This window comes from Nilaparvata lugens, chromosome 4 (assembly GCF_014356525.2).
Source record: "Nilaparvata lugens isolate BPH chromosome 4, ASM1435652v1, whole genome shotgun sequence".
NCBI classification, from domain to species: Eukaryota; Metazoa; Arthropoda; class Insecta; order Hemiptera; family Delphacidae; genus Nilaparvata; species Nilaparvata lugens.
In genome coordinates, this window is record NC_052507.1 from 75856104 (window position 1) to 75869839 (window position 13736).

The following is a 13736-nucleotide window of genomic DNA, read 5'->3' on the forward strand; positions in this document are numbered from 1 at the left end:
AGCCTAGAAGTAAGTACCCGGTTCAAATCCGGTTACTAACAAAAGGTTTTCCCAGGTAACTCCCCAGTGTTTTCAGGACGTGGGCACGTGAAACTGTCGTTCCCGGCTGAAGTATGCAGAGCTCATTGCCGGCTCAAATTATACAGGGTGACACAGAATAACGGGAACTTTTAAAAACGCCATAAAAAATTAGTGGGAAGGGCAAAGATGTTTATATTCAAACTAATGTAAAGTTCAAGACTTTCCATTTGAGAATTATTAATAACATCTATCACTTTTTTACAATTACTTCTTTAAGATAGCTTCCTTCTGCACGAATACACTCTTGAAATCTGTGTTGACGATACCTCATTGATAGCTGCAACATCTCATCTGGGATATTGCGGATTTCATTTTGAATTCTGTTTTAGTATTTAAAAAAAAAATCAAAATTATTGATGAAATTGTGAGCGAAATCCACGTGGTTTAATCATAACAGACAATTCAAGATTAAATTAACAATATCCCAGCTGAAATGTTGCAGCAATCGTTCAGGAATCTCAACACAGATTTCAAGAATTCGTGCAGGAGGAAGCCATCTTAAAATAGTAATTGTCAAACAGTGATAGATGTTATTGATAATTCTCAAATGTCAAGTCTTGAACTTTACATTAGTTTGAATAAAAACAATTTTTCCCTTCCCACTAATGTTTTATGACGTTTTTAAAAGTTCCCGTTATTCTGTGTCACCGAGTACATATTCAGGCCAGATGGGACCTTCCCGTAGGGAACTCCCCACCAACAAGCGAATTTACTTTTTATTCAAGGTGGGACCTTCCCTTAAGTGACTCCCCAACAACAAACAAATTTACTTTCAATTAAAGGTGGGACCTTCCCGTAGGGAAATCTCCACCAACAAGCGAATTTACTTTTTATTCAAGGTGGGACCTTCCCGTAAGGGACTCCCCAACAACAAACGAATTTACTTTTTATTCAAGGTGGGACCTTCCCGTAGGGAACTCCCCACCAACAAACGAATTTACTTTTTATTCAAGGTGGGACCTTCCCTTAAGTGACTCCCCAACAACAAACAAATTTACTTTTTATTCAAGGTGGGACCTTCCCTTAAGTGACTCCTCAACAACAAATTTACTTTTTATTCAAGGTGGGACCTTCCCGTAAGGGACTCCCCACCAACAAACCAATTGTTTACTTTTAATTATAGTGAGAAAGAGTTTTGCACCTTCTAGTAGCGATGACCGACGTTGGCATTGGCAAAGGCGAGAGTGGATAGAGAGGAGGAGGAGGAAGAGTGGGAGGAGGAATGGGAAGGGGGGTAGAAGGGGGGCTAGCACTTGTTGACATCGGGCGGCGTTGGCAGATACTCGTCGGCTCGCTTGTGGTCGTTGAGAGCCTTCACCGTGTACGTGTCGTAGAGCAACTCCGACTTCCGTCGCAAAAGCGGTTTCTGGATCTTCTTCATCTGCACAAAAAATTTCAAATTCACAAATACAATACTAAGTAATACAAAATAGAAATTATAAAGATAAAACACAAGCTACATTAACTAGATCATGATAATTATTCAAGTATCCAAGTGTGTTGTCCAGGGGCGAGGCGTGACTTTTTGGCTCAGTCATCTCCAGGAACAATTCAGTTGAAAGTTTGAATGAAAGCTGCACCCCCTCTCCTACTTTAAAGATTATGTTTCATTTTGGACGATTATTTATCGAGCAAGATGACATCTAGTATAAGATAAGCTTACTATTCAAAATCCCAGAGTTGAAAAGTCTAGAACTTGGCTAAATCTCAAGCTGGAAACTGGCCCTCAAATTAATTTAAAAAACTGAAATGAAATTCTTTATTCTTTATTGATTCATACAACAAGAGTACATCATCAAAAATGACAGGGAGAGAAATAAATAAGGTAACCTTGTGCTATTCCTCTCCCAAATTTAGATAAGGTTACACACAGTCCGAAATAGGTCAAGTATTGTAGTTGTTCACTTCACTAAATTTTCAGTTCTTGATTATTTTCACAAAGTAGATTTTTAAATTTAAATGCTTCAAAAACAAACATAGAAGAAATAATAATAATTATTATCAATCACAAAATGCAAACAAAATAATAACTATCGTACGGTTTGCAACACTGGCGCAGAACAGTGGAATCGCAGAAAATAGCGATGTCTTTGACCGTTTACTCCACCATCGTTTACGGGGAGAGTGAGAGTGATGATGCAGAAGAGTGGTGGTAACCAATGTTAAATAGCATTACTGAAATCGCATGTTTTTGAGAATTACATTGAACGGATGGATGTGATGATGTAGTAGTCTACTTTATTCAATCTTGGCGCGCTCGCAAAAAAAACGTTTCTCTTTTGGTTTCTTCACCTTTTTTCAATATTTATTTTTAATATTTTCAATTTAATAATATACACATTGCATATAAATTTCTGTCCAGTCATCGGCGAATCCAGAGATGACCGGACGCCTCGCCTCTGGTGTTGTCTAGGTCCCTACTTCCCAATGAACGTCTGCCCTCCTGGACAGAAAGCAAATACAATCGGTTCTTATCCGAGAGTTCGGTGACCGGAACTTTGGGACCATGTATTTTGCTACCAACTAGAAAAAATCGGTGTTTGCCAATAAATCTAGAGTCTCTACACGCGAGGTGATTAGCAAACAATGATCGGTCCTTTCGACAGGTTCACACCATGCTTCTGTCACTGAATAAGAACCATTCATAGATTCATTTTTATAATATATAGTTCTGAGTACTAAGTAGATAATCTATTTTTCCTCCACCTACTTTCTAAAGTACTTACTTTACTCCCTGAAACATAATACTAAAGTGTCACTTTTTCGCTCTCGGTAGTAAAAAACAGAAAAACTCCCTAGGGAGGAAAAGTGACTCCATTTAAATAACATGGGAAGCATCTGTTTTAAAAACTTACATTGTAATAGGTAAGAAGGTCTAAGCTCAAATGAGGAAGCATATAGAGTATAATATAGGAAGCATATAGAGCATATAGAGTCATTGAGCCAACTAAATTCAATACCTCAACCAGATTTGATCAACATATGAAATATATACATTGTAATACATTGTAACTTACATTGTAATAGGTAAGAAGGTCTAAGCTCAAATGAGGAAGCATATAGAGTAGTCATTGAGCCAACTAAATTCAATACCTCAACCAGATTTGATCAACATATGAAATATACGTTTGTATGCTAAAATTATTACAAACTTCATATCACTATACTAAAAAAATGTATAAATACTTTTTTATATTCCATGCTATTCAAAATACCAGCCAACGAATATTCCTTGTTTAACTAATCAAATTTGAAACGGGAACTTTATCATAGCTCTAGTTGTGTTGGACATTGTTGTTACAACTTTTGCCGACAGATAGCGCTGTCGGCAGAGAACTTTGATTGCAAGCCAGCTGTTTCTGTTTACTTCTTAGATTATGTTGTAACACATTGTTTGGTCACGTACGTTTTTAAAAATTTATTTGCAGTTTTTGTAAAAATGTAGGTGGAGGAAAAATGTTGTGTATATCACGAGTGAAAAATGTTTTTTCTCCCTCAGGAAAATTGTTGCCCTCGGCTTCCCCTCGGGCTTCAAACTTATCCCTCAGGGAGAAAAAACAGCACTTTTCACTCTAGATATACAAATAACTATTTATTACACTTGACTTCTCCAGATTTTTCTTGATTGAAGTTGAGGAAATAATAATTTATATTAATATTATTAGATACATTGAATTAATATTCAAAAGAGTAGGCCTGCAACTGAATTGCTTATAATGTGATCAACGCCTTAGTGTTGAAAGAACAATGTCCAATCACCTGTTGTAGACACCTGATTCTACCTGCGAAAACCCGGTCCAGACGATCAAGTTTACCATCAGTGTTTTGCTCAAGCAAAAGACTGATCGTTTGGTTCAAGCAAAAGACGGATGTAAAATTGCGTCCACACGCATCCGTCTTATGTCGTCCATTTTCCTATTTTTGTGCTCACAAGCTCAGTTCTTGATATGGTTCATTGAGTCTGCATTGTATACGGTTGACATATATACGGTAGATGAGTAATAATCATATCCTATTTTTTTCGCTGATTCAACTGGATAATGCTATATTATTAACAACATAATGACAAAATATTACTGTTAATCGCTAAATGGCTTTGTTTACATGTCATATCTCGAGACACAGAAATTGTAGATGAATTGAAATTTTGTAGATAGTATTCTTATCAACAATATATAGTACATCTTAATATATCAAGATAGTAAATCATAATATCAACATCCAATTCTGAGAGTATCATGAGAATCAAGAGAGAAAAAAAAGGGTTAAATGGCGTTATATACAATCGATAAAAAAAACTTGCTTATTTTCCAGTACTCGCGAGGCATTTTATTAATTTGAGGGCGCTGAATCAGAATCTGAAATCACAATTTCTCTATCTCCATTTTTACGCGATTTAGGTTTTGGTGGATAGGCGAAAGACGGACGGTTTGATGGAAAAAGATTCCCGGCCGATACATTTTAAGTTTGACGAATTAAGCTTGAAGACCCATCCGTTTTACCGTTCAGACGCAACGACTTACATGCTCCGACTTTGCTTGAGCAAAAGACTGAAGCTAAACTTGGGCGTCAGGACCGGGCTTTATGCCAGAAACCTTTAGTCCCAAAAAGTATTGGTCCCAAAGTTCCTTGCACCCCAAAAGTTGTTGGTCCCAAAGTTTCGAGTGCTCACATATATTTGCATCACTATGAATCATTATGCAGTGGACTTGGAAACGTATTTCGGGAATACAGCTATTTGGTATCGAATTTATCAACATATTGTTAGCCGAGCTGTAATTTGCAAGAAGTGAAATACCTCTCTGGCCTCAGCCTCGAGCTCCTCATAGTTGATGTCACCGGCGTCCTCATTGTCAGCTGCGGAGGCGGCAGAGGCGGAGGCAGCAGGTGATGCGGAGGCGGCGGAGAGGGGCGGCAGAGGCTGGTTGGCGGGAGGCGGCTGGTAGTTGGGACTTCGCATCGCCAGACCCTCCATGCGGCCCCACAGCTCCTCTCTCTGGCGTTGTCGCTCCTTCTCTCTGTCGTTACAAAACAAAGCAATAGTACAATCAAGTATTGACACTCAAAAACAAGCCACATCAATCGTTTTTGCACGGGAGGCGTATGAGACGGCAGGGAAGGAAGATCTCAAATTATCAGCTGACTAAGTTGGCTTTCGGGAATCAGCTGATAATCAACCAATCGGAGAGCTTTCTGACCTGCCGACTCGTCCGCCGCTAATGCGAAAACTCCTGAAAAAAACACTTCATGTGGATTGGCTCTAAAATAACATCACGTTCATTCATCTATTTGTTGGTAAAGGACAGGCTCAAATTATGAAATGATCGGGAGAAGACCAGATTGTACAAAAGCCTGTTAAATTAAAAATCTTTAAAGGCATTCAACCCTTGACTACAAATTAAACAGATTGTTGTAATGATTAAATTAAAATTGATTGCTTAAAAATTGATAAATTAAAATTGATTAATAAGAATGACAATAGGCCTATAGCCATCCTTGGTGGAGTCAGAATCTTAATGTAAAATTGCAAGTCAATCAGTTCATAGATGAAGCGTCAACCGTGTATATTCTACCCCGTACAAGACAATTAATTTTTCATTAATAAGATTGTTGAGTGAATAAAAATAGATGACAATTTGACTTTATCAGAAATTTGGAAATAAAATAAACAAACTTGAGCCGGGCTCCCTATTTCAATTATCATTTCTTTTTGTCCTAATTTATTCCTCGAGAGTAGAGTTATAGGTAATTTTATTTTCAACCTTATTAATTTTTCTGTGAGAGAAATATACTTTCAAAATACATTCTGGAGAAACAAAAAACAATTATAGAGAAAAGTACATACCTTTGCCTTTCTTGCCTGTAATGCTGCGTACACTCATCGAAAAGTTTCTGGTTCATTTCCATGAACAGTTTCAAAGCATTATAAATCAAACCGTGTATTGTCCTGGAAACACAACAAATATGCATAATTATACAAAGATTTTAATGAACTTAGAATTTCAATTTTCCATTTCAAAAACGTAGGTTTTTTTCAAAACACGTTACATTTGAAAACATTTAAAACAAGTTGAAAGCAAATTTGACCTTGGAGATCATGGATCACTCCACCAACTAAATTATAAAACAGGAAATCAAAGCACAAGGAAGAATTCGATCATTAAAAAGGACTTATTCCTAAACTATCTCTAAGATTATTATTTTATGTTGGTTCTCCTCGAGGACCAGTAGTACATAAGAAAAAAATGTCTTAGCTTTGTTTATCAATTCCTCTATTCATTACTAGAGTTGTCAGTGTTGGAGAATATTATGTATGAAAAAAATGAATTTGACACTGAACTTGAAAAATTAAATTTTGAACCGTATTTAAAGACGATTCTCAAGCTTGGTTGCTGTGCTAGTTGGTTATACTAGAAGAATTATTATACAAATTATTGGTTGCAACTTGCAAGTCAAACTCAGCCAAGATTTGAAATTGAAATTGTTCAACGAAACATTCATAAATAAATATTTCATTTATTTTCAAGTTCTATCACTTGGATTTATTTTCAACACTTAAAAGTTTTGATGGGAACGCGCCAACCAAGATCCCCGTCAGTTCCTTTTAAAACCACTTTCGAGGGGATTGGTTGACGGCGTCTAATTTTATAACGTCTGAAGATATGACTCACTTGTTCCAATGAGTTTTCGAGTTGCGATACAACGATGGGAACATAATTGGTAGAATGACTGGAGCATTATCACTCATCAGAGACATAATATACTCATTATTCCAATAGTACAATGCTCTTTCTGCAACCTGAAAATCGAAAAAAATTGATAAAATTTGAATTATAGCATAAGTAAAACTGCTTTCAACTTCATGACTGGGTTGAAAACCGTTTCAAATGAGTTACATTGCAATTTCGACAACAGATAAGCTTCGAATAATCGAACTACGATGATCCTTAGTACAAATTCAACATTTTTTGAACAATGAGAAAATTTTCCTATTTAAACGTCCAAAGAAAACTGTAGTGCGATAGTTGAAAGCAATCGAAGCGTTGCATAGCAATAGGTCATTCAATAGTTATTTGTGCAACTAGTGCGCAAAGTGACAGTTTGCTGCCCCGAAAGAAACTTACGCACGAGCCATAGGCGAGGGCGGAATGGTTTCTTGATTGCAGCAGAGGAACTTAGCGCACGTATTTCACATTAAATTTTTCCTACAGTTACCATTGAATATGAGAAGTGGTTGATTATGGATAAAATGATGGCTGAAATCCATCAAATGTTTTTCTGTATAATTTTGTTATTAATAACAACTTTACTATTTTACACTTGATAATCCAATTGAAAATTAATAATCGATAATTTATTCAAATTAAAAATTAAATTAATCTAATTAATTTGAAAATTTGAATAATTTTGAGTAAATCTTAATTTCTAAATAATTTTTCAACCAATCAATTTACGAATGAAAAAAATATTATTTCAAATAATGAATAATGATTAATAATCAAAATGTATAATTTAATGAGTTCTCATTTTTATTTATTTGAAAATCAGAAAAAATATAGATAGAACAAATTCGCATCCAAAATACACGCCAACAATGTCAACAGCTGATTGGGAAGGTTGCAAGATAATACGCAAAGTATTAAGAGTACGCAAGTAATACTTTGCGCACTAGAGCGGAAAAGTGATTCTTTGTGTGTTGTAATCAGTGCAGGAATAGTTACTTTTCAAGGTAACTGTAGGAAAATGTATTTTAATGAGAAAATTTCTTGTCGTAGTTTTACATCTTGAAAGTGTACAATTTGTATTTTACAGAGACAATACTAACTCATAAATTCATCTACTCAAGAATCATTTCCATTGATATCAGTCAAGAAGAATGTCTTGATATGAGTCAAGGAGGAAGAACGAAGGAGAATTTTATTTGCAATCAAGGTTTCAAACTCTACAATTTTTATTGAAAAAAAATTACATTACACAATCCATCAGTTCTACTAACAGAACTTGCTTCCAATATGCGAACGAGAAGAAATATATAAAATGTATGCACATCTTAATAAACTATTAATAATTATAAGTTGATTATATTGCCCTCATTATGGCGATCTTATTATTATTATTATGATATCCTCCTCCTCCTCCTGGGTATCAGTCAAAAGTACAAAACATTCTTAATACCATTTTAATGCTAAAAATGAAAAAATATCTGAAGAAAGTCTCTTTATATTATCTTTGAAATGCAAAATTTCCAAAAAACATTGCATATAAGACGACGCGAAATTAAAAAAGGAACATACCTTTCAAATGTCATTAAAATCTATTGCTGCGTTTCGACGTAAATGCGGAACATAAATATACACATTCGAACATTTAAACATTAAGAGAAATGCAAAACCGTCGACTTGAATCTTAGACCTCACTTCACTCGGTCAAAAACATAAAAATTTTAACATTCATTGACCTAGCGAAGTGAGATCTAAGATTCAAGTCGACGGTTTGGCATTTCTCTTAATGTTTAAATGTTTGAATGTTTGAATGTTTGAATGTTTGAATGTTTAAATGTTTGAATGTTTAAATGTTTATATGTTGCGCATTTACGGCGAAACGCGGTAATAGATTTTCATGAAATTTGACAGGTATGTTCCTTTTTTAATTGCGCGTCGACGTATATACGAGGTTTTTGGAAATTTTGCATTTCAAGGACAATATAAAAGGAAAAAGTAGCCTTCTTCATACGCCAATATTAGAGTAAAAATCAGACTATATAATTATTCATCATAAATCAGCTGACAAGTGATTACACAGATGTGTGGAGAAGCCAGTCTATTGCTGTATTACCATAAGGTCTATAGTTCCAATCAGGTACTTGTGGATGAGAATACTGCGTGAGGTCTACTGTTCACAGAACTACTAGTATATTGAATTGAATTAGTATGTGATCGGGAGAAGACAACAGACTGAACCCAGAACTGTCTCTCTCCAAATTTTGATGGATAAAAAGTTGCCAAATTCAATTTACTCTCGAACAAAAAACTATGTTTACTGATAGCACTGACTTCTTTCGGCGGATGCGTTTTGGGCCTTTGATATCAATAGTTGTGTGTGTTTACTGACCTCTTTGGGCGAATGCGTCTTGGGCCAGAACTTGAGCAGGCACTTGATGACGGGCTCGGTGAGCGAGGGGTCCTTCTCGAGGAATTGCACGACGCAATAGGCCAGCTGCGGGTGGTAGACCGACAGTGACTTGGCCTTGTGCAGTGGCAGCAGCACCTTCAGCAGAAACACCTTGTGCTCCTCCTTCAGCGGCAGTGCGAACCCGTTTATAATACTGCAAAACAACGTAAACATCAAAATCATTAGACAAATATCACACGCAAGGAGATATAGTCACATTATTATTATTAGCGTATGGCTTTCAATGATGGGGAGACCCAAGGGTAGTTCCACCTCGCCGTATATAGTCCAAAGTTCCCTAATGGGAAACCGGACACTAAGGTTATAGTCAGCACAATACATTAAATTCACACTTTTCACTTCGAAATAGAGTTCATTTTGATTTTGAGAAGTCCAAACATATTCAAAACCGAAACAAAACACAAAACCACTAAGCGAAATTTAGAAAATATTAAATTTAGAGCCGAAAATTTATAGCACGTTACAATTTTGCCATGGCAACCACTAATAATAAAAATATTAGTCACAATAATAATATTAGTTATAACAGGTTGTGCCAAGTGGTGGATATTGAAAAGATTTATATGTTATAAAAATACATCAGTTAATAATTGGGAATACACAACATATTATTATTATAGTGGTTATTAGTCACATAATACATACAATATCGGGGACCAAGCTTCGCTCTGGAGTACAAAAGCATAAAACATTTATTACGAAAGAAGAAATTATAATAACATTCATACAGAAATGTTCTATCTAATCACAGTAAATTGAGATTAATTCCCAGAGGAATACAAAAATTTCCCTCACGAAGGACCAGTTGCACAAAAGCCGGTTAAATTTTAATCCTGATTAACTTCACGTGAACCAAATCAAAAGACCACTTCAAAAAGATGGATCTACTGGAATTAATCAGGATTGAAAATAGCCCGGCTTTTTTGCAACCGGCACTAAGTACCTGATTGAATGATTACATTTCAACAGCTGAGTCATAATTTTGACACAGTCCCACACACATGAACTCGCTCACTCACTTCCATCACAAACAGACGACGAAATAATTATTATCAGCTGTTTTTCCAAGGATGAATAATAATTATCCTTCTAATGTCCTTCAGCAAGTTTTTCCAGGGATGAGACCTAGTGCAATCGAATCTTTATATTATGAACCTACTTACTATGTTCTGAATTTCTTAAGAAATCGTGACTGTACTTCGGTGCGATCAGCAACTATTTTGAAAAGTCCTGAAGTTAGGTTAGGTTATCAACTATCTTTATGTTTACCTCCTTACTACCCTAAACAGAACTGCGGTGTCAGAAATTGTCTTTCAAACTTTTCCTTCTATTGACTGGAAAATTTGGTTTGTCCCATTTCGTAAAATAGAAGGCAGTGGCTAAGCAGAGAATCGGCAACACTGTTCCCCTATCTTTCTCCACTACCATTATAACGTGAAGCTCACTGTAGTCTACCAGTTGGAAAGTACCACCTGCATATCATAAATAAACAGTAGTCCTATTCCCAAATAATTCCGGCTCAACAAATCACAAACAAAAAATTGGATTTCGAATGAAAACGGCTTGATATTGTCAAAACCACTAGTCTAGATAAACAACTTTAACAAACAATTACATATTCATAGAAAAACTGACTCACCTTCCTAATATTTCTAGAAGTTCAGCAATTCCATTGTGGTGTTCGGTTTCATAGATAAAGCTGAAACAATAAAAAAGTTTATTGACAGGCACATACAGTTTAATAATAAACTATTAAACTTCTGATACATATATACATTTCAATACAATACAGTTCAATCCTCTCATAACATACTGTACTAGAATTTTGTTTAAAGAATCTGAGCTCGTACCCTAGATGACCATGGATGTAAATTTAGTGTGATTAACTTCTCCCCAGCCTACCAAAAAAGTGGCTGTTCATACACTCTCTATAGTAATTGAAATACCTTTCTCATGCACTGTTTCAATTCCAGTACCGGTACATCAATTAAATTTATAGCATTGATGTGCGGGAATTTTTTATACATAATATACAACTTGTAGTGAATTACACACACAACTCAAGCTGGATTCACACACTACAGTGACAGTGAACAGTGAAAATTTAATACTCACGAGCTCTAATTGGACTTTTCCCACTCAGCCCGGCCGAGTAAGTATGAATAATACCATTAGAACTTATGGGAATCATATTTTCACTGTCACTGTTGTGTGCGAATTCAGCTCAAGTTGTGTGTGTAATTCACAAGTTGTATATTAAGTATTAAAATTTCCCGCACTTCAATACTAAAAATCGCACTCACAAAACTTTTCTTGCCGTTATGAAAATTGGATCACCTGACGCTAGTGTTCCCGCGCATCTACTATTCAAAGATCTGAGCCAGCTGGTGACAGGACAATAACGCTGGAGACACATTATGTCTGCTATCTCTTCATAGTGAATGATTTAATAAAATCAACAGTTTGCAATTGGATAATCATATTTTCTCGAATTTTGAGCTTATTTTCAGTTTTAGGTGAAAATGTTACTGAACATTAATTGTAGAGATTTTCATGCTCAATATTTTTTTTGTTTAAATTGTATCTGAAGCCTGATAATTGGGAATCTACAATCAAACTTTGCATAAATGGGGCGGAGCTCCTGAAATGTTAACAGATATGGGACTTGTGACAGTTGATAGAGCTTTTCAATTACTATTTTAGGTATAAATTTTATCAAAATCGTTGGAGCCGTTTTCGAGAAAATCGCGAAAAACCATGTTTTTGACAACATTTTCGCCATCTTGAATTGCATTTGATAGAAATTGTTCGTGTCGGATCCTCATAGTGTAAGGACCTTAAGTTCCAAATTTCAAGTCATTCCGTTAATTGGGAGATATCGTGTACACAGACGCACCTACACTCATACACACACACACACACACGCACACAGACCAATACCCAAAAACCACTTTTTTGGACTCAGGGGACCTTGAAACGTATAGAAATTTGGAAATTAGGGTACCTTATTTTTTTCGGAAAGCAATACTTTCCTTACCTATGTTAATAAGGGCAAGGAAAGTAAATGAAACAGTGCATGAGAAAGGTATTTCAAATATCAAGTGTATGAACAGGCGCTTTTTTGGTAGACTGGGAAGAAGTTAATCACACCAACTTTACACAAAGTGATGGATGAAGTTTTAAACTGATAAATAATTCTTATCTATCATAGAAAAAACGGTTTCGTGTATGTCTTCTGGTAGATGTACATGAAAATCAATCATTATTGACCCTGTTTTTGTGACAGATGACAATAAAAATTATCTTGAGAAAAATGAAATGGATCTATCCGCGAACCACACGTTAACGTCACACCTCCAAGTTTTTATTTTTATTTATTCGTATGGCTTTTATTGGCAGAGAGATCCTTTTGGATGTTCTGCCTTGCCGTATTACCTATCAGTGTCATTTCCTATCAACACTCAAGTTATAGGTTATATATTGGGTTATTCATGTTTTCTCACTAAAAATTTGCTCTTTGACTTCCTGCGTTTCTAATTTATAAAGTTTAAAATCAAAGAAGCTATTTTCAAACACAAAATCAAATTTAAAAAGCAAACAAATATACAAATTTTGATGATAATATTGGACTGAAAATTTCACATTATGTGATTTTTACATTTAAAATTTCACATTATTTCACACCTCCAAATTGGCACTTGCTATCCCGTGAGGTGTGATACGCGAACTACTACCCAATAATTAATTAATAAGTATATATAGAGTAGTGCAGAGGAAACGCATGTTTTTCGAACCGCTAGTACCCAGCGACAGGAGGGGGTATTTCCCTGGAACGAATGTTGGCAGACGGCCCCCCATACAATGCCATTTCAGTTGATATGAACGTTGGAACGTACAACATCGTGTGTTTGCTGTCGAACAGTTTTTTTAGAAACAATGAATCTGTAGTCACAGTGTAACGCTTTCCCGTCAATATTTTAGAGTTGGGCGTCGAGGTGTAATTCCCGATTGAAATGTTGTACTCCGATGGGTTGCAGTGTTTAGGAATACTAGTTCTGTGATGAAAAAGAAACCACCTGGTCTTCCCCGTTCAGTTCGTACGCCTAAAAATGTAGACCAAGTCAGTATCGTCTAGTCCTGAGACCATGTCGTCGAGTCGACCGTCTAGGACTAGTAACAACAGCTGTTCTGACTCGGTCTATATTTTCCGGAGTACGAACTGAATAGGGAAGACCAGGTGGTTTCTTTTTCATCACATAACTAGTACTCCTAAACGCTGCAACCCATCGGAGTACAGTATTTCAATTGGACATTGCACCTCGACGCCCAACTTCTAAAATATTGAAGGGAAAGCGTTGCACTGTGACTACAGATTCAATGTTTTTAAAACACTGCTCGACTGCGAACACACGATGTTGTACGTTCCAACTCTCATAGCAACTATATTCATTCATTCATTCATT

General features: G+C 35.8%; 1 protein-coding gene across 1 annotated transcript in view; it reads right to left on the bottom strand.

The window, feature by feature from the left end:
- Positions 1-919: 919 nt before the first annotated feature.
- Positions 920-13736, bottom strand: part of LOC111047607 (serine/threonine-protein phosphatase 2A 56 kDa regulatory subunit gamma isoform) — a 116724-nt gene continuing 103907 nt past the window's right edge. The window contains 7 exon segments of the mRNA XM_039426487.1: positions 920-1462; positions 4880-5099; positions 5927-6028; positions 6753-7001; positions 7898-7901; positions 9189-9406; positions 10913-10972. Coding sequence (XP_039282421.1) covers positions 1328-1462; positions 4880-5099; positions 5927-6028; positions 6753-7001; positions 7898-7901; positions 9189-9406; positions 10913-10972 — 988 coding nt within the window. The 3' untranslated portion in view covers positions 920-1327.